This window comes from Oreochromis niloticus, linkage group LG23 (assembly GCF_001858045.2).
Source record: "Oreochromis niloticus isolate F11D_XX linkage group LG23, O_niloticus_UMD_NMBU, whole genome shotgun sequence".
In the NCBI taxonomy this organism is placed as follows: domain Eukaryota; kingdom Metazoa; phylum Chordata; class Actinopteri; order Cichliformes; family Cichlidae; genus Oreochromis; species Oreochromis niloticus.
Window position 1 is genome coordinate 17,684,334 of NC_031986.2, and position 18,033 is coordinate 17,702,366.

The window sequence follows — 18,033 nt, forward strand, 5'->3', positions numbered from 1 at the left end:
GATTTTAAACTTGATTCTGGATTTAGCAGGGGGCCAATGAAGAGAAGCCCATATGCTCTCTCTCTAGTGTTTTTCAGTACTAGCTGCAGCATTGGTGGCCTTGTAGCAGGTTTAACTGGTCCTGGTGTTCAGAAAGAGAAGACAGGTCTCCTTAATATTAAGATATTGACAATTTGACTATTTGCCTTATTTTTATACACTGAGGTGAGAACTTTTATAGCAACTTTATATTTGTGAAACTAAGTAAAGCTGAGGCAGCTTCTTGAGTTATTGAGTGCTTCATTTTTCAAAGCTTAAATAAGTCAACCAAAATAATAAATGAATATACTTAATAAAAATGTCTTCCTTTTTCAAGGAAATGTAGATTTAGCCTCACTGAAGAAGATGGACATAACCTTTTGTGCAGCCCTGTGTTGTGATACAGACAAATGACAGGAGGCCTGGCTGTACAAGAGTATAAAGGCAATTTTGTGTTCAGCAACCGTTTTTAGAAAGGGTTGATACAATATTTAGAGGCTTTAAAAGTCATTACAGAAGCATTTCTTTATTTTGTAGCAAAAATGGAGACGTACTGTTTTCTTGTGATTAATGCATGCAGTAAAAACGGCACAATATTTTAGCAGATTTAAGATCTACAAAATTCTGAGAAACCACAGCGTGAAAGTGAATCATTTGGAGCACGGAGCCCAATGTTTACACCGAAAATAAGTGGAGTAGAAAGAGAGAGCAGCACCACAAAGACACACGTAAACTGTGCGTAAAATAAACCTGTGCTGCAGTACTTGCCACAACCTGCTCTGGAAGTTGTTCGACCAGTTCTTTACAAAGTGGAATTTGTTTCCTCCTGGATTTTTTTTTTTAAAATTTGACTTTCATTTTAATGTCATATCTTCTTTCTCTAGATTAGCAGGCACCTGTGACCTGTTTTATTCCCTTTATTCCAACAACTTCCACATCCTAGAATTATTTGTGGGATTTGCACCAGAATGGTGGATTATTTCCCAGCTCTTTTTTATTAATTCAGGATGATGTTACCGTCACGCTCTTTGGGTTTTATGATTCTGGTGGTGGCTTTGAAGACGCTGGGTGGTAACTCAGGTGAGTTTTGGATACTCTGTGTGGAAGTTTGATAGATAATTAGAAAAAACAGGACTGGGACGGGTTGGTGTACTTTTCACTCTAAAGTGAAACAGTCCCACTGGTACAAACTGAAAGTTTCAGGTAAGCAAACAAAAATTTAAAATGTTTCTATATAATGTTTGTATTCATGATTAAAGTCATACTGTGCATTTGTGGCAACCAACCACAACCACGGGATTGGCTGCCATACATATAAAAAATGCTACAGGTACAACAAATGAAGTGACAAATGACATATTTATTGAATATAAACCAGAATCAGAAAGTACTGCATGTTCAACACAGTTTGTGCCTAACTTAACCAAAGAACATTTTTTATTGGTGTGGTGTGTTTATGTATAAGTGTGTTTTCTCCTTCTTGTCATCAGTCTCATATTATATGTTTACTATCCAGAATACTATGTTAACATCCTGTAAGCTGTACTGTGCATACCTTTGTTTTGAGTCTGCCCGGTTGCCTGAGGCTTCGCCTGTGCTGCATTAAGTTTTAAAAATACACAATAACAATAACACTGCTATACAAACAAGTGTTCATGACTAAAATTAATTATTTTAATGTGCTGTTAAGCTACAAACCTGAATAAAAGTAATAATAATAACATAAAGTATTTGTGATGTAACCTACCACTTATAATTGTATTAGTATATTTAAAATTAGTGATGACATTGTGAAACACTGAAAGGTTTGAAGCAACTTAACAAGTTTCCCAACAGTCCGACAGCCAACTCCACAGTGACCCCTAATGGCCACTTTTGCTACCATCACATCTTGGTAACATAATTCTGTGAAACAACGAGAAAAACCAGTGCTGCACAACTGTAAATAAGGCTCCATATTACAGTAAAGCAATCTATCAGTAATCAAGACTGACACATGTTTTGGAGAAATCCATGTATACAAACAAGGAAAGAAAAAACTCTGAGACTGTTAAAGACAGAAACCTGTGACTGTGGTGAATGGTTCACTTCACTAAGGAAATCCTTGTTGTGCTTCGATGGTAATCAGTGTTATGCTGTAAAAGAGGATCTTTCAGTGGTGCAAATTCACATGGCTTAACATTTGCATACTAACCTAAATCATTTAAATACCAGTTTTCACAAGTATGTTCACTTAGATTTCAGTGCAAAGTATTGTACATTTCACTTCATTTACTACTGATGTCATAAATAGATTCATCACATAAAAGTACAATGTTGTAAAAGGCTGATGTATCATTTTTAGCATCAAGATGAATGTTTATACATTTTTGTTTTGCACATAGAATTCATGTCTATAAAGTCATAAATAGTTACAGTGGATCTGCTGCTTAAGCTATTTAGTGTGATCAATAAGTACTGTAAGTAGTATAAATTTGCCTTTTCTTATACAGTAAATTAAATTTGCTGAAATTCCTCCCACAGCTGACTAGACTCAAGAACACATAATAGGAATGCTAAAAAATAAAAAAAGGAAATTAAAATAGAGCAGTCAGAGTTTTGAAAGTGTTCTGGGGGAAGCTGGGGACACTGAGTCAGAATGGTTCATGCAGTGGTCGGTGTCTACCATGGCAGCAACCCCCAAACGAGAAGTAAAGAGTTCTGTCAAGCTGAAGAAGGAGTCCTATCCAGCTTTTCTGGCCCATGAAACTCTGGAGGTGGCTGACAGACAGCCTCCTGGTAGGAGGTGAGTTTGGCCATGGAACCAGACTTAAGGGTGGTCATTCAGGTAGAGGAAGCTGCTCAGTGCTGACTTCCAACTCCAGGAGTATCGTGCTTCTTAACCTCTCCTTGGAAAGGTTTATGTCAGGGTGCTGGAGATGAGAGTCTGACCATTAATCAAATCAGACTGAAGAGGAATTGATCAACCGGTTGACATGTGATTTGTGCACTTCAACATTCTACTACAGTTGTCAGGGTATTGTGTGGGGGACGCTCCAGGAGTGGCTTTTTGTTACGGGCTTTTTGGTCCCTGATCAACAGTTAGAGCTTGGCTCACAATGGTGGGTGTTGGACTCCACCCAGGCTACCCTTTGTCACTGATTCTGGAAGTAATTTCTAGGCACAGCCGAGGGATGGAGCAGATCATGTTAGGTGGTCTCAGGATCTCATCTCTGCTGTTTGCAGATGATGTGATTCTATTCTCTGCATTATCTCCTGCTTACACTGGGGCGAAGGTTTGTTGCTGAGGGCCGGTCGAGCCATGCTTTCACCTATGACCATGAGCTGTGGGTAGTGACCAAAAGAATATAACCACAGATACAAACAGGAGAAGATCTCAGAGTAGACATCCTGCAGAGGTTACAATTCTCAGTTTGCTTGGAAATGCCTCGGTGTATTTTCAAAAGACTTGGAGGAGGTGGATGAGAAGAGGGAGGTCTGAGCATCTACTCTTATACTGCTGCCCCCACAACCTGGATGTCTACATTGCATAAGACCAAACTGTAAATTAAAGCAATAGTGCATTTAAAGAATTGAATGTGAAACTCTTAACATGTTGATTTTGCAGAGAAAGAAGGCGTCTACAAGAAAGTGGGTGACAAAGTCGTCCTCACACCAGGCTCTGCGCCTGCTTCCATCACCAGGATCAAGTGGACACATGATCAGGACATTGCTCTGGAGTGGACCAGACGGGAACCTTACACCTCCTGGCACTTCCGAGGTACATTCACTCAAGATTTAAATCCATATACATACACAGATTACACATTTTTAATGTTTATATGTAGCATATTTAGAAAAAAAGTCTTGACTCTCATTGTAAAACTATGAAGCCTAAAAGTATCCTTACATTTTTCCTTTAATTTAACCCTTGAAAATACACCAAACATGAAGGTTTTGGTACTGACGACCTTTAAATAAACTTAAACCTTTGCTTAAATAATATTTTAAGGGACACATTTACGCAGACCTAGAGACTAGTTGATGACTGCCTGACAACCATCGGTTGCCAGGGAAAAATGTGTTTTCTCTGACTGATTGGGTGGCAAGTAGTTGTGGGAAGTTGCTGACTGTAGAAAGGTGGAATTGGTCGCAAAGACGTATTTGGTGCTCCACTGAAAACCTCCTTGCAATTGGTTTGGTAATGAGCAGTAGTTTGTAATTGGAATTTTTAATTTCTACTTTCAAAGATGCAGACTTGTCTGCCGACATGCGCCATCTGCTCCCAAGCAGATGTAAAACTCAAAAGTGTGACACAAACTGGAAACAGAGCTCGTTTGCCTTCAAAGTAAAAGTTGCAGCTTTTGAAACATGTTGATTTAGCAGGTAAGGCAGAAAAGTATCTGCATTTTTTCAACTTTGACTTCCACTCACTGGTTAGTTGGCAAGTTAGTTACATCTTAAGTCACACAGACAATTCACCGCCTTTAAGCAAACTACTGGTTTTCACGTCAATCTGATGGTGACTAAAGCAATCACAAGTAGTCTTGATGCCTGCTTAATCATCCAGGTAAGAAAATCCCAGCAAGTTGATTCTGTTCATCTCAACATAACATATATTCAGTGAGTGGAAGTTTTGTCGAAAGAAGTCTCTCATCCAAGTGACTTCTTCGCTCTTTTTCGTGACTTCACTGAAAAAGACCTGAAGAAGTCACTTGGATGAGAGAGTGAATGTTTCAGCCGCTGTACTTGCTACACCCAGATGGACAGAATTAATTTGCTGGCAGGCACCAGGAGGTTTGTGGTGAAGCACCCTCTTTGTGAGTATTCACCCCAGGACATCTCGGGACCTTCAGCAAACACTCACCAACTGGCCAGAGACTAAATATCTTTCGATAGCAACCAGAGGTTGCAAGGACTGTGTAACTTAAGCCTTCATTAACAGGCTAAGTAGATTTTTAGGGGATATTTAAAGTGTTATGAGGTATTAACCTTTAAATAACTTTTGGATTCCAGTGATGTAAATTTCATCTACTGGTTAGCACCTTAAACGATGTTTAAGTTTAAGGGAATTTCTGTGCTAATATATTGAAATGATCCACGATGATACCTTTGCTTCATACTTTTAGATGGCTGTGAGGTGGATACCTCCACTGGGGTCCTGACGATCTCAAACCTGGCTCTAAACGACAGCGGCAGCTACACGGCGGAGATTAATGATGAAGTCATGAGCACAACAGAAATCATTGTTATCAGTAAGTGGGAGGAGGAATTCATACTCTAGCTAGCACGGACTAGTTCACCTGATTTTACGTTAAATCTTTGTTGGTTTTCTCCCTTTTCTACCAGCCACTGTCCCTAATCCCACTGTGTCCACATGGTGCAACCCTGAGATGACCTACTGTATTCTCACTTGTGAACCCAACGTCACAGACGACGCCAAACCGATCACCTATTACTGGGTGATTGGTGATATGGTGAAACAGTCTCCAACCAATCAGTTCAACATCACACAGGTATAAACAGGATCTGATTACTGAATCACATGACAGCTCTGTTGGTTATTTTTGTCATTTTATCCAAACCTAATGAATCCAAAACTTTTTTTTGATCTAAATACTTTCAAGACATTTTATCGTAGCTTTATGTGCATTTGGCCTTTACACAATATATAAAGAACCTGTTTGCTTTTTCTTCATTATTTAAAGACCAAAAGTGACCACAAGTCAAGTAAAAGCTTCAGTTTATTACACATATACTGTGTTGTACATGGCAACACTTATAGACCAAAGAAGATAACAGCTTAAATGCTGAATTTTGTACACTGTATTCAGAAGAGTTATCCAGATTTTCAGACCTCCAGTGTGCAGCCTTCATTTGAGAAACAAACAGCAGCGATTAAAAAAATAATCATCATCTGATAGTGATCTCTCATAGGGATCCCTTTGTGCTCTAAAAGTGTCTCTTGATGTGTGAAATGTCCCTTTTTTGTGAGCGCACAAATAGCTGGAAGCAGAAAGTCCAGCTTAAAAGAGAAATTTGGAGTCTGGAGTCTGTATTTGGCTCTTCTTTCTGCAACTCTCATGACAGCACTAATGAAAATTCACAAGGATTACACTGATGTTGGCACATCCAAATCCACACACAAACAAAACAACATGTTACAAAAACAGAATCAGAAACAGAGTGAAGTCAGACTGTCCAATGATTATCTTTAGCTTCATGGCAATTAGTTCAAAAGGTGGAGCAGGGGTAGGCAACTCCAGGCCTCGAGGGCCGGCGTCCCTGCAGGTTTTAGATGTGTCCTTGAACCAACACAGCTGATTTAAAAGGCTAAATTAGCTCCTCAACATGTCCTGAAGTTCTCCAGAGGCCTGGTAACGAACTAATCATGTGATTCAGGTGTGTTGACCCAAGGTGAGATCTAAAACCTGCAGGACACCGACCCTCGGGGCCTGGAATTGCCCACCCCTGAGTTGGAGGGAAATCTGGGTGTATTCTGGCACCCCTGAGCCCCACTGTAAAAAAACAAAAATTCAGTCATTGGGAAATGGTAAAATTCAAAATGTGCTTAAAAAAAGTTAAACAATAAAAAGGAACTCTGTTATCTATTTAAAATGCTGTGTGTGTGTGTGTGTGTGTGTGTGTGTGTGTGAGTTCATTAGCCCCTTTTTTCTTATCATTTGTAGGAAAACAGAGAGCGTTTGATAAGCTGTCAGCTGGAAAACCCGGTCAGCCATGAATACAGTGAAAAAATCCTGAATCCACTCTTAATCAGTGAGTTATCAGCTCAACAAATTATATATAAGTAAAATATTAAATTTTATATTACTAAAACAACAGAGACTGTGGTAGTGTATCTATTAATTACTGATACATTTTCACATGTAAAGACTGGAACAGATTGTTCGTGTAAACTTAATTTAATCTTTTTATATTTTCTTAGGGAATCGGGCTTTACTGAGCTTACCATTTGTAGGGATTCTGGTGTTCCTGTTTGGCCTTATTTGTTGCAAATGCTGGTAAGAATCCACAAAAGATTACTCTGTACAAGTTTATCAGCATTATTTTATTGTACTGTTTATTTGTTTTTCACATATTAATTTTATTTAGCTATAATCAGATGGACTTCATTTTATTTTACTTTAGTTCTTTGTGATTCAGCTTTGCTCTGTAACGTACCCCTGCTCTAACTGGTGTCTTTTTCTTCTTGTCCACGTAAAAAGTTGTTGTACCCGCAGGACCCGAAGTCACCGCCGCTCCACCACCACCAACACTGTGAGATAGAGCAGTGCTGGATCAAACTGTGATGATGAGGATGAAGAAGAGTTGGTGTTACATAAACCACCGGAGAAAAGCCTTAACTGATCCTGGAAACACAGGAAGAGAATAATACGGAGGGGTCAGAGGACCAAAAACAAGAACACCCTCAAAATATATGTATATAATTTATATGAAATAAATAATAAATATAAGAATATATAGTCAGAAATATGTACAGATTAAAGTCACAAATTTGTACATTGGGAAAAATCACAGTTTTAATATGACTTTATACATTTATTGAGCTTCGTTAACATAGTAACATCTTGCTTCTTGGTTTCTAATGTTGTGTTGCTATTAATCCGTCTGGGTGCAGTCAGGACTCAACAGCTTACAGGGGCGAATGCAAACTTGAGAGGTTTATTCTTCATGTGTGAGCTGTGTTTGGAGGTGTAAAAAGGGAGAAACCATAAAATCCATAAAAAAAACAGCATTTCAATACTTTATACCTTTATAAGCACTATAAACATTACAAGTCATGTGATGTTTATAGTTGAGCTTTTGTTGGGCTAACAGCACATACTTGGATAAAAACATGTTTGCATTTCAGTCGGACGTTGTAAATCCAGCAGCAGAAAATATCAACTCTAAGAAAACATTTTTTTTTTTATTACACCCAAAAGGTAGAACACCTTCACATGTAGAGGTTTTGTAATGAACAACTTTAATAGCCTACATTTTTATAATTCAAATGATTTCTCTAACCTTTGGAATACTTTGACTATTTCACACATTTCCTCTGCTGTGAAGTTGGACGATAGTGATATGGCCACACCAGAAACGATGAACCGTCATGGTCGACCAAGCCCCTGCATGGGATGTACCAGAAACACAGAAGAAGAGGCTGATATCAACAAATCCTACCAGTGGCTGGATAAGCCAACTTAAAGGAAAGCAGAGACTCTGATCATGGCAGAACAAGAACAGGCCCTAAGCAACCGATCCACAGAGGGAGGAGCCTACCACAGCACACAGGACCCAAGCTACAGACTGTGCAAAAGTGACCTGGAGAATATCCAACACAAAGTAGCAGGATGTAAGATGCAAACTTTGAGTGTGTACACTGAGAGGCACAACCAAGTGGCTAGGATAGTGGACTCACTTTGAAGCTTTGTAACACTTCTCAGGATCATCTAAAAGCAGGTGTTTTCTTAAAAATGGTGACATGACTTTCAGCACCTGGTGCTGCAGTGAGAAATACTGTTAGTGGTGCTAAATGCCCAAACACTGATGCACTAATGGGCAGTGTTGGTCAAGTTACTTGAAAAAAGTAATCAGTAACTAATTACTGATTACTTCCCCCCAAAAGTAATCCTGTTACTTTACCGATTACTTATTTTCAAAAGTAATTAATTACTTAGTTACTTAGTTACTTTTTAAAAACACAATTTACAACCTGAATAGGTGATAAAGCGATAGATCTTTCAGTCCAATTCTACTTTTTCTGCATAATTCATCATACAAAATGTAATCAAATGGAAACGTCTCTTCTTAAAACTTGTTTTATTAGTTTTAATCTTTTAACTTTATGCATCAAGCAAAAATTAAATTATATGCAACATTCTCTGACTGGAAGAAATTTGTTTAACATTTAAACCTATTTTCGGCACATTCCAACACATAAAATAAAATATTTTTTTGTGTTTACACTCACTCTTTCAAACAGATGCAAGTAAAACACAGCAGAAAATAAATAAAGTCAAAGACTAGTTGCTCTATTTTCACCTGTAAAGCAGGACTGGGGTAGGCGGAGCTTTGCCCTGGTGCAGGTGTGCCGCAGCGGTCAGTCGAAGACTCCGCGAGTTTCTCTGTGAATTTCCCATTACAGTCGTAGCGCACTCGGTGCTTGCTTGGAAGTTTAGGGGGGTTTTTTCGCTGTAAAAAGAAGTTTTCTTCCCACGCACAACGGACACTAATGTTTTTGTCACTTTTTATGGAATCAAACTCAAAATAAGGTCAGTACTTCCACGCTTTAAACGCTGCATGCTCATACTCTCTCCCACACTCAATATATTATCCATTGTTGATCTGCACACAGCTGTTGTCACGAACGTCGCACTCGCTTATGTCATTGTCATGAGACACTCGCAAAAAAATTATGGTTTTAGTAACGCAGTAACGCAGTGTTCCTACGGGAAAGTAACGGTAATCTAATTACCGTTTTTACAATGGTAATCCCTTACATTACTCCTTACTTGAAAAAAGTAATCGGATTACAGTAACGCGTTACAAGTAACTCTGAATAAAGACTTCTCCAGTTTCCATGCTCAGCCACATATTCATATTTCAGAGGTACAGAACAAGAGGGGAGGTGTTTGTGCCATGTGTATGATATCAGCTGGTTCCTAAACTTTGAGTTCTTCCACCCTGAGCAGGTTATTTTTTAGGACTATTGCAACTAGAAAAATTTGCATTTCCTGCGAAAATGCTGTGTGGATGCCGTAACGCTGAAGCTGTCTGCTGAAAATAGCTGAAAAAGATGAAAAGTTGCAAAAAGTTGTATGGCGGTGAAGATACTGAAAATCATAGCATTTGTGACAAATCATAGTATTTAGCTAAATCCGTGCTAAAACATAGTATTTCTGCTAAAACTTAGTATTTATACTAAATAATATTTTTTCTTCCAAATCATTGCATTTGTGCTGAAACATAGAAAATTCTGCCAAATCATAGTATTTGAGCCAAATCATACAATTTGTGCTAAAACATTATTTATGATTTAGCAGAAACACTGGGACTTGGTAGAAATACTATGATTTACTTGAAATACTTTGACTTAGCAGAAATACTATAATCTAGCAAAAAGTACTACAGCATAGCAGAAATTCTATCATTGAGCAAAATTACTAGGATTTAGCAGAAATACTATGATTTGGCACAAATACTATGTTTAGCACAAAAAATTTGTTTTGGCTCAAAAACTTTTATTTTGCAGTTATACTGTGATTTGGAAGAAATACTATGCTTTGGAACAAATACCATGATTTGGCAGAAATACTATGAGCGGTAATAATATAACATAGCAGAAATACTATTATTTGGGTGAATGCTATGGTTTGGCACAAACACTATGTTTTAGCACAAATACTATAACATAGCAGAAATATTGTGATTTTGTTGAAATACTATGCTTTGGCACAAATACTATGATTTGGCAGAAACACTATGTTTTGGTACAAATGCTGCGCTTAGGCACAAATACTATGATTTGGCAGAGATAATACGATTTGGCAGAAATACTAAACTTTGGCACAAATACTATAATTGAGTACAAGTACTTTAAGATGACAGAAATACTATGATTTAGCAGAAATACAATGTTTTTGCAGAAACACTGTAATTTCACTCAAATACTATGAAATAGCAGTAATACTATGATTTGGCAGAAATACTACGTTTCAGTACAAATACTATGACAAAGCAGAAATACTATGACTTAGAAGTAATACTATAACAAAAGGGATTCCTCAAAATACTATGAAATTGCAGTAATTCTATGATTTGGCAGAAATACTGTACTTCGTACAAATACAATGCTTTGGTACAAATACTATATTTTGATTTGAATACTATGATTTGTAACAAATACTATGTCTCCAAAAGTTGAATCTGTTCATCTGGACGTAGCGTTTTGTGGGAGAAACGTTTCGTCACTCATCCAAGTGACTTCTTCAGTCTCAGCTGACTGCAGGTTTCCCCAATCTTATAAACAGTACATTTGCATAATGACTGAAACCAGCCCACTGAAGGAACAATGGGCTGGGAGGTCAGTTCCTTAATCATAATTATACAAATTCTCATGACCATTGATCAACAATCACTGACAAAAACCCACTGATCAAAGACCACTGATCAATGGCCATGAGTACCATTCACAGAGAGTTGGGGAATGGCTGCAATCACAGCATTGTAAGATGGCGAAAGATGTACCCTTAGGCCCCCTCCTCGATTCAGAGATGGTCTTTCCCTTTTCACGTAAATGGCCTCCTTGACTCCGCGCTCAAACCAGCGTTATTATAACCTTATAACCTATAACCACCAATGAAAAAGACACAAACCTGAAGTTATTCTGTGTCTTTACGCTGCACAGCTGCCTCTTCTTCTCTCATTTTCTCCCCTCTCTCTCCTGTTTCTACTTCAATCATGAAACTGATCAATGATCAGCTGAACGGCTTTTCTCACATTTGTTTATCGCCCACTTTGCACCAAAAAGAATAAACCAGCGGAGGTCACGTTAAAGAACAGCAGCACGTTTAAGCTTGATCAGCTGTTGTTAGAATTTATTTAATATTACTTTCTAGTATCAGCTGATGTTTGTTGGAGCCACAGCTGTAAAGCTGCTGGTCATGATATCGGTTTGGTTATCTGGTGAGAGGGAAACATGAAGATGAAACCAGGAGACGTCCTTACTGAATCATCACAGCTGTGAACAGGTGATGGAGAAACAGGTTTACCTTTTAGGTAATATGAATGAGTTCAAGGGAAGTTATGAACTGTTTCTGAGAGACATATAACACCAGGATTCTTTTTTTACGTAGCTGACAGCTGGTAACTGTGCAGGGGCGGGTCTAGCAAAGTTTTGCCAGGGGTCCATGTAGGGCATTAACAGGGAAAGGGGGGCACAAAGATATACTTTTCTTTCTTTCTCCAAAAGTTGATTCTGTTCATCTGGAGGTAGCGTTTGGTGGGAGAAATGTTTCGTCACTTATCCAAGTGACTTCTTCAGTCTCAGCTGACTACAGGTTTCCCCAATCTTATAAACAGTATATTTGCATAATGACTGAAACCAGCCCACTGAAGGAACAATGGGCTGGGAGGTCAGTTTCTTAATCTTAATTATGCAAATTCTCATGACCATTGATCAACAATCACTGACCAAAACCCACTGATCAATGTGTTGATCAGTGGGTTTACTTTCCTGGATGATTGAGAAAAGACACTTTTCTTTCTTATTCTCATTTAAAATATCTAGCTTTTATTAAATAATTATCTGAATCTTACAACAAACGGTTGATAGATTGATGCATATATACCATCAAAACCATGTACACATCACTGTCACAACAGCGTTTGTTTTCATTCAAAGGCTTGTCTCTAGTCAAAATGCCCGGCCCATTTTTTGTCCCGGTCCAGCCCTGTATGCAGCTCATCTGCAATCTGGTGTTGCCTACATCTTCCTATTCAGAAGGTGGAATTTCCGAGTTCTGAGTACAATCAAAGCACCAAGACTGCAGTTTTCATGTTGGATGTAAAAAGCGCACATGACGCTGTGACGTAGGCTAGAACCATGGCGTTGGTCAACGACGGTCCCGGTGTGGGATTTCTCTCGTGGAAATATGAACATTATTTTTTCCTTTCTATTGGTAGGTGGCACAGTGCACTTGTGGCATGTAAGCAAGCTAGAAGACTGGCAATCTTGCTGGGTATCCAGTTACGGAAGCAACACATTAACAAGAGAATTCTGAGTAAAACCAAAGTTACTTTCCCTAGTAACTCGTTACATTGAAAGTAACAAGTAACTTGAAGTAACTCAGTTACTTTTGATAGAAGTAACTAGTAATGTAACTAAGTTACTAATTTAAAGTAACTTACCCAACACTGGTCACATGGCCCTCTTCCTATTGAAAAAAACAAAAGTTGTATCCAAGATGGGCGACTTCTAAATGGCCACCATGGTAACCACCCATCTTGAGGAGTTTGCGCCCTCACATATACTAATGTGCCACAAACAGGACTTTAATATCACCAACCATTCACATGTTATTACGGTGTATCCATATAAATGGCCCACCCTGTATATATATGTATAGACATACACACTCGTGTTTTTACATTTTGCACACCACAGTTGCTTGTGAAACTTGCACACAAGAATTTCACTTACATGTGCTTTACCAGTGTACCAATAATATGATGTGACAATAAAAGTGGTTTGATTTGATTTGATACATTGATCATTACGTTAAAAATTAAGACTGTCAAATAAACACGCATGTAAATACTTTCCTCTGCTTCTTGGTGTTCCACCCAAACGTGCTATATGCAATGGAAAGGAGGTACAAACCAGTCCATCCTGTCAGATCAGTAGCTGAGCTTACCTTATGTGTTCTCTGAGGTGTTATCTCGTTACGCAATCAATGAGTTATCATTATGAGGGTAGTGTGGATAAACCGGCTATCGTTCTTACTTGGGACCATTCTTAATGGAATGTAAGTGCACCACAGTCAGTACAACTACTCAATCTCTCCAGTCTACCTCAATTTATGTCTAAGTGTGTCTGAAGCAAGGGCGTAGATTTGGCATGGACGGAAGGGACGTGTCCCCACCAATATCTAGCGATTATTGATTTGTCCCCACCAATAATTTGATCTCTTCGAGTAAAGAAAAACAAAACCGATAGAAAGAAAAAAAAAAGATCTATCAACGTCTCATTCACCCAGCGGTGCAGAAAGATTTAAATTATGTTCGCTGCAGCAGTCCTACCTCATGTGACAAATATGGCCAATGTGATTGGCTGTGCCTTTCAGAGAGCTCTGTTTAGTTTTAGCAGCGGGAAGCCTGCGCTGCAAGGACCTGCAAGGAGGAGAGGAGGATGGTAGGAAAAAAGAAGGAACCTGGATATAAGAAAGTATTTTTCAAAGAAACCTGTAAGTCACTTAAAGTCAAGTTCACTCATAAAATGTGTCTGTCATAACAACGTTACAGGCTATGCTAGGCCATACATGCCAACCCTCCTGATTTTTTCAGGAGAATCCCAAATTTCAGTGCCCCTCCCGAAAATCTCCCGGAGCCACCATTCTCGAGAATTTCTCCCGTTTTTCCACCCGGACAACAAAATTGAAAAACCATATCCCAGATTGGCCCAGCCAATTCCAGTTTCCAACAATGGCTACTACTACTCCAGTTACTTAGTTTTAATATTACTCTTATTACTCTTTCTGGGTCACAAAATAAACTTTTAACATATTTTCAGGCGAGAATGTAGCTGTGTAAACTTCAAATATCTGAGCCGACGAGAACAGCAAACTCCCGGCACATCGTTTTAGGCTTTGGCCCACATCAGTCTAAAATTGTATGTAACCATGAATATCGTCGCCATGTCCACCAGGAGAGACTGGATAGTATAGATGTAAAACAAATATGCCAGCAGTTTATCTCAGTTAACGAGAGGAGAAGGCATGTGTTTGGCTCCCTCACATAGTGGACATTGAGTTGTTGTGTGGGGCACCAGTAGTCCATGTCTGTTGCTGTAACAGTAGTTCATGTTTAGAATAAACAATCCCAGCTCACTGACTTGATCGGGGCAATAGTGCCTAAAATGTTGCATAATTTTGCAGAGAGATCTTTTAATTATGGTTACGGGTTGTTGCCACGGCTGTTGCCATGGTTACGGGTTGTTGCCATTGTTGTTGCCATGGTTGTTGCCATGGTTACGGGTTGTTGCCATGGCTGTTGCCATGGTTACGGGTTGTTGCCATGGCTGTTGCCATGGTTACGGGTTGTTGCCATGGCTCTTGCCATGGTTACGGGTTGTTGCCATGGCTCTTGCCATGGTTACGGGTTGTTGCCATGGCTCTTGCCATGGTTACAGGTTGGCAGAGTTGTGGTTGCCATGGTTACGGGTTGTTGCCATGGTTACGGGTTGTTGCCATGGTTCTTGCCATGGCTACGAGGCCACGAGCGCGTTGTCATCGTCTTTGTTGCCATGGTTACGCATTTTCACAGCTGACAGTAGATCCAAGAACAGTGTGAATCAAAAGCAACAGGTGGTGTTGGCGATGTGGTTGTTTGCATCAGCAAAAGCATCTGTACCTAAAGCCACAAATGTTGTTGAATCTATTTATACTTTTGTCTTAACTGGTACAGCTGCTCCTGATCAAACCAAAGTTAGTGTGTGTTTCCTTTTATGAGCGAGACGTTCAATGGATTTATTGTAATGATTATAACCTTCATGTTAGCTTCAGAAGAAGAGCATTTTACAGGATTTACTTTCACACAGTTCATTTCACCATTTCACACTGTTTGTATGTAAACCTGTTTTCCTTTGTCATATCTGAGTGAAGCTGAAAAACAAAGTTGGTTTTTATATTTCAAAAACTCACATTACATTTCACCCAGTCAATAAAAACATTCCACAGCTTCAAACTAAAATGACTTTGTAGTTAGTTTATGGACATGTGTATATTTAGTGTTGCTGTCCTTCGTCCTTGTGCGTGTGTGTGCGTGTGTGTGTGCGTGTGTGTGTGGGTGTGTGTGTGTGGTGGAACTCTCTCTCTTTTTTTTTTTACCTGTCCCGTTTGGTTCTTTTGCCATCAGAATTATTGTCTAAAGGCGAAGAAAGATGCCCAACGGACTTAGACTTAGGTTTAAGAGGTACCTACACAGGGAATGCATGCTCTATGTATGTTATACATCTCTCTCTCTCTCTCTCTCTACATATATATATATATATATACATATATGTAGAGAGAGAGAGAGAGAGAGAGGGAGATTGAAAATGTGACGTCATTCAGGGGTAAAACCGCAAAGGATTCTGGGAACTCGTGGCAAGATGTCCTCAGACATCCTGGTGAACTTCTATCGCTGCACCATCGAGAGCATCCTGACCAACTGTATAACAGTCTGGTACGGGAACTGCTCTGCCTCGGACCGGAAGGCGTTGCAGAGGGTCGTGAAAACTGCCCAACGCATCGCCGGAGCACCACTTCCTGCCATAAAGGACATCTACAGGAAGCGGTGTCTGAAAAGGGCTGGGAAAATCATCAAAGACCCCAGTCACCCATCACATGGACTCTTCACCCTCCTGCCCTCTGGGAGGCGCTACAGGAGCCTCCGGACTAAGACCACCAGGTACCGGAACAGCTTCTTCCCCACAGCTGTCAGACTCCTGAACTCTGCCTCCTGACATCTGACCCATGAGTTTAAACTCATGGACTGAACATACACACACCCACAACCACCTACACACACACACACAATGGACAACTGTACCCTCAAACACACAATAATAACATGGACTGAACCACCACTCACAACCACTAGCACTTTATATAGTCTCTGTAGAAATTATCCACATATCTCACTTATCTTAACTGCACTACTGTATAGTTCTGTGTAAATAATCATTCTGTACATACGATAATTTTTAATCCTACAACTGTTCATAACTTGCATAGTTCACATTTCTGTATAACTGTATATCTCATATTTCTGTATAGTTTTTTATTTCATATTCTGTATAGTTTTTCATATTTATATCCTGTTCATAGCCTGTACATAGCTTGTACTCACTACAGCCTGTACATACTTATAGTTATAGAATATTCATAACATACTTCATACCATGTACATTATAACATACCATAATAGACCCATTTCTGTAATATACTTACATATCTATATTATTGCTAATATATGTTGTGATATATCTATATCATGGCTAAAGCACTTCTGGATGGATGCAAACTGCATTTCGTTGCCCTGTACCTGTGACATGTGCAATGACAATAAAGTTGAATTCTATTCTATTCTATTCTATTCTATTCTAGCGCACGCCAGGCTTTCAATTGAAATCAGTCACACAGCAATAAAAAGAAACACAAAAAATGGCAAGAAGCTGTTGTATTTTTAACTGCAATAGCCGGTCGCATGACAGCCACGGGAAGCCGACGGGTAAAGAGATCGGTTGTTATCGGATTACGTCGTTGAAGAGAAATTGTTCAAGCCATGATTCCGAAGTAACAAAGAGCCGACGGATGGCCTGGATTGCAGCCATTCAAAGACCAAATATAACGTCCCAGAACACTCCAGCTCACATGTTAGTCTGCTCCAAGCATTCCCACAAAGGTCAGTGTTTTGTAGTAGTTAATACGTCATTTTTCATAACATAATTGGTGATATAGGTTACAAGCTAGTATGGCGCTGAACAGAAATTGTCGCGCTATGCTCCTTTGTTTATTGTGCATAAATAGTGAATTGTCCTGACACAATATTGCGTTTCGCTTCTGTTATTACCACGGTACATTGACAAAAACGTATACTTTTATTCACAGGATAAAACAGGTTTTTTGTATCACTAATTGCCCAGTACGATTACAGCATACAATATTATTGTCACTGCTACATTTCTGTAATGCGTACCAGAAATTATTTCCACTACTAATTAATTAACGTCCTATTAATAAACGGTTAACGGATGTGTATTTATGAAGATGATTTGTGAGACTAAACTTACGGTACGTATGATGGTCTTTCGTTCTACACGGTGCATTTCAAGGTCCTGTACCCATCTGTCGGTAAACTGTACCTGGGCTTGTTGCAGTGACCTGAAGTTACCAAAAACTTCATGAGTGTATGCACTCACTCCAAGAACCGTATAATTATAAATATGAGAGTGGTGAAAGTTGGGCAGCACGCTAACGTCTTGTCCACTGTGTGTGCTCGTAAGGGTCTGACCCTTTCACTCCTTTGATTTTTTCCTCGTATCTTTTCTTTGACTTTTCATCAAGTCTGTCTTTGTACGGACCGGCATTGTTCTCCTTCGTTTTTGTACATACCTTTTTTGGGGGGCAAAGAAAAAGCAAGAAGGTATTGGAACCGGAGAATGAACGTTTTGCGGTGCTGCAAATGCTTGCGTTTGATGCATTGCTTTGATTGTTTTGTCACTAGTGCCCAGCATGCAATGCGCGAAAGTCACGTGGTCTGTCAATCTCT

The 18,033-nt window shown here is 39.2% G+C and overlaps 1 protein-coding gene across 2 annotated transcripts; it reads left to right on the forward strand.

Moving 5' to 3' along the window:
- The first annotated feature begins 798 nt into the window (after positions 1–798).
- On the forward strand, positions 799–7,472 carry LOC102081801 (uncharacterized). Of its 2 annotated transcripts, XM_019351616.2 has the most exons (7): positions 799–1,098; positions 3,626–3,778; positions 5,127–5,252; positions 5,347–5,513; positions 6,687–6,774; positions 6,944–7,019; positions 7,224–7,472. In XM_019351616.2, the coding sequence occupies exons 1-7, from the start codon at positions 1,026–1,028 to the stop codon at positions 7,282–7,284; spliced, it is 744 nt and encodes a 247-aa protein (XP_019207161.1). In that variant the 5' UTR covers positions 799–1,025; the 3' UTR covers positions 7,285–7,472. The 2 variants fall into 2 exon arrangements, 1 of the variants encoding a protein (XP_019207161.1); XR_002058299.2 differs by lacking the exon at positions 6,687–6,774 and having other exon boundaries at positions 801–1,098.
- The last annotated feature ends 10,561 nt before the right edge of the window (positions 7,473–18,033 follow it).

Excerpts from the sequence above, each read along its gene's own strand:
- LOC102081801 (XM_019351616.2), top strand. The coding sequence starts at position 1,026 with ATGATGTTACCGTCACGCTCTTTGGGTTTTATGATTCTGGTGGTGGCT. Across the intron at positions 1,099-3,625 it reads GACGCTGGGTGGTAACTCAG|AGAAAGAAGGCGTCTACAAG; the intron begins GTGAGTTTTGGA and ends TTGATTTTGCAG. Across the intron at positions 5,253-5,346 it reads AACAGAAATCATTGTTATCA|CCACTGTCCCTAATCCCACT; the intron begins GTAAGTGGGAGG and ends CTTTTCTACCAG.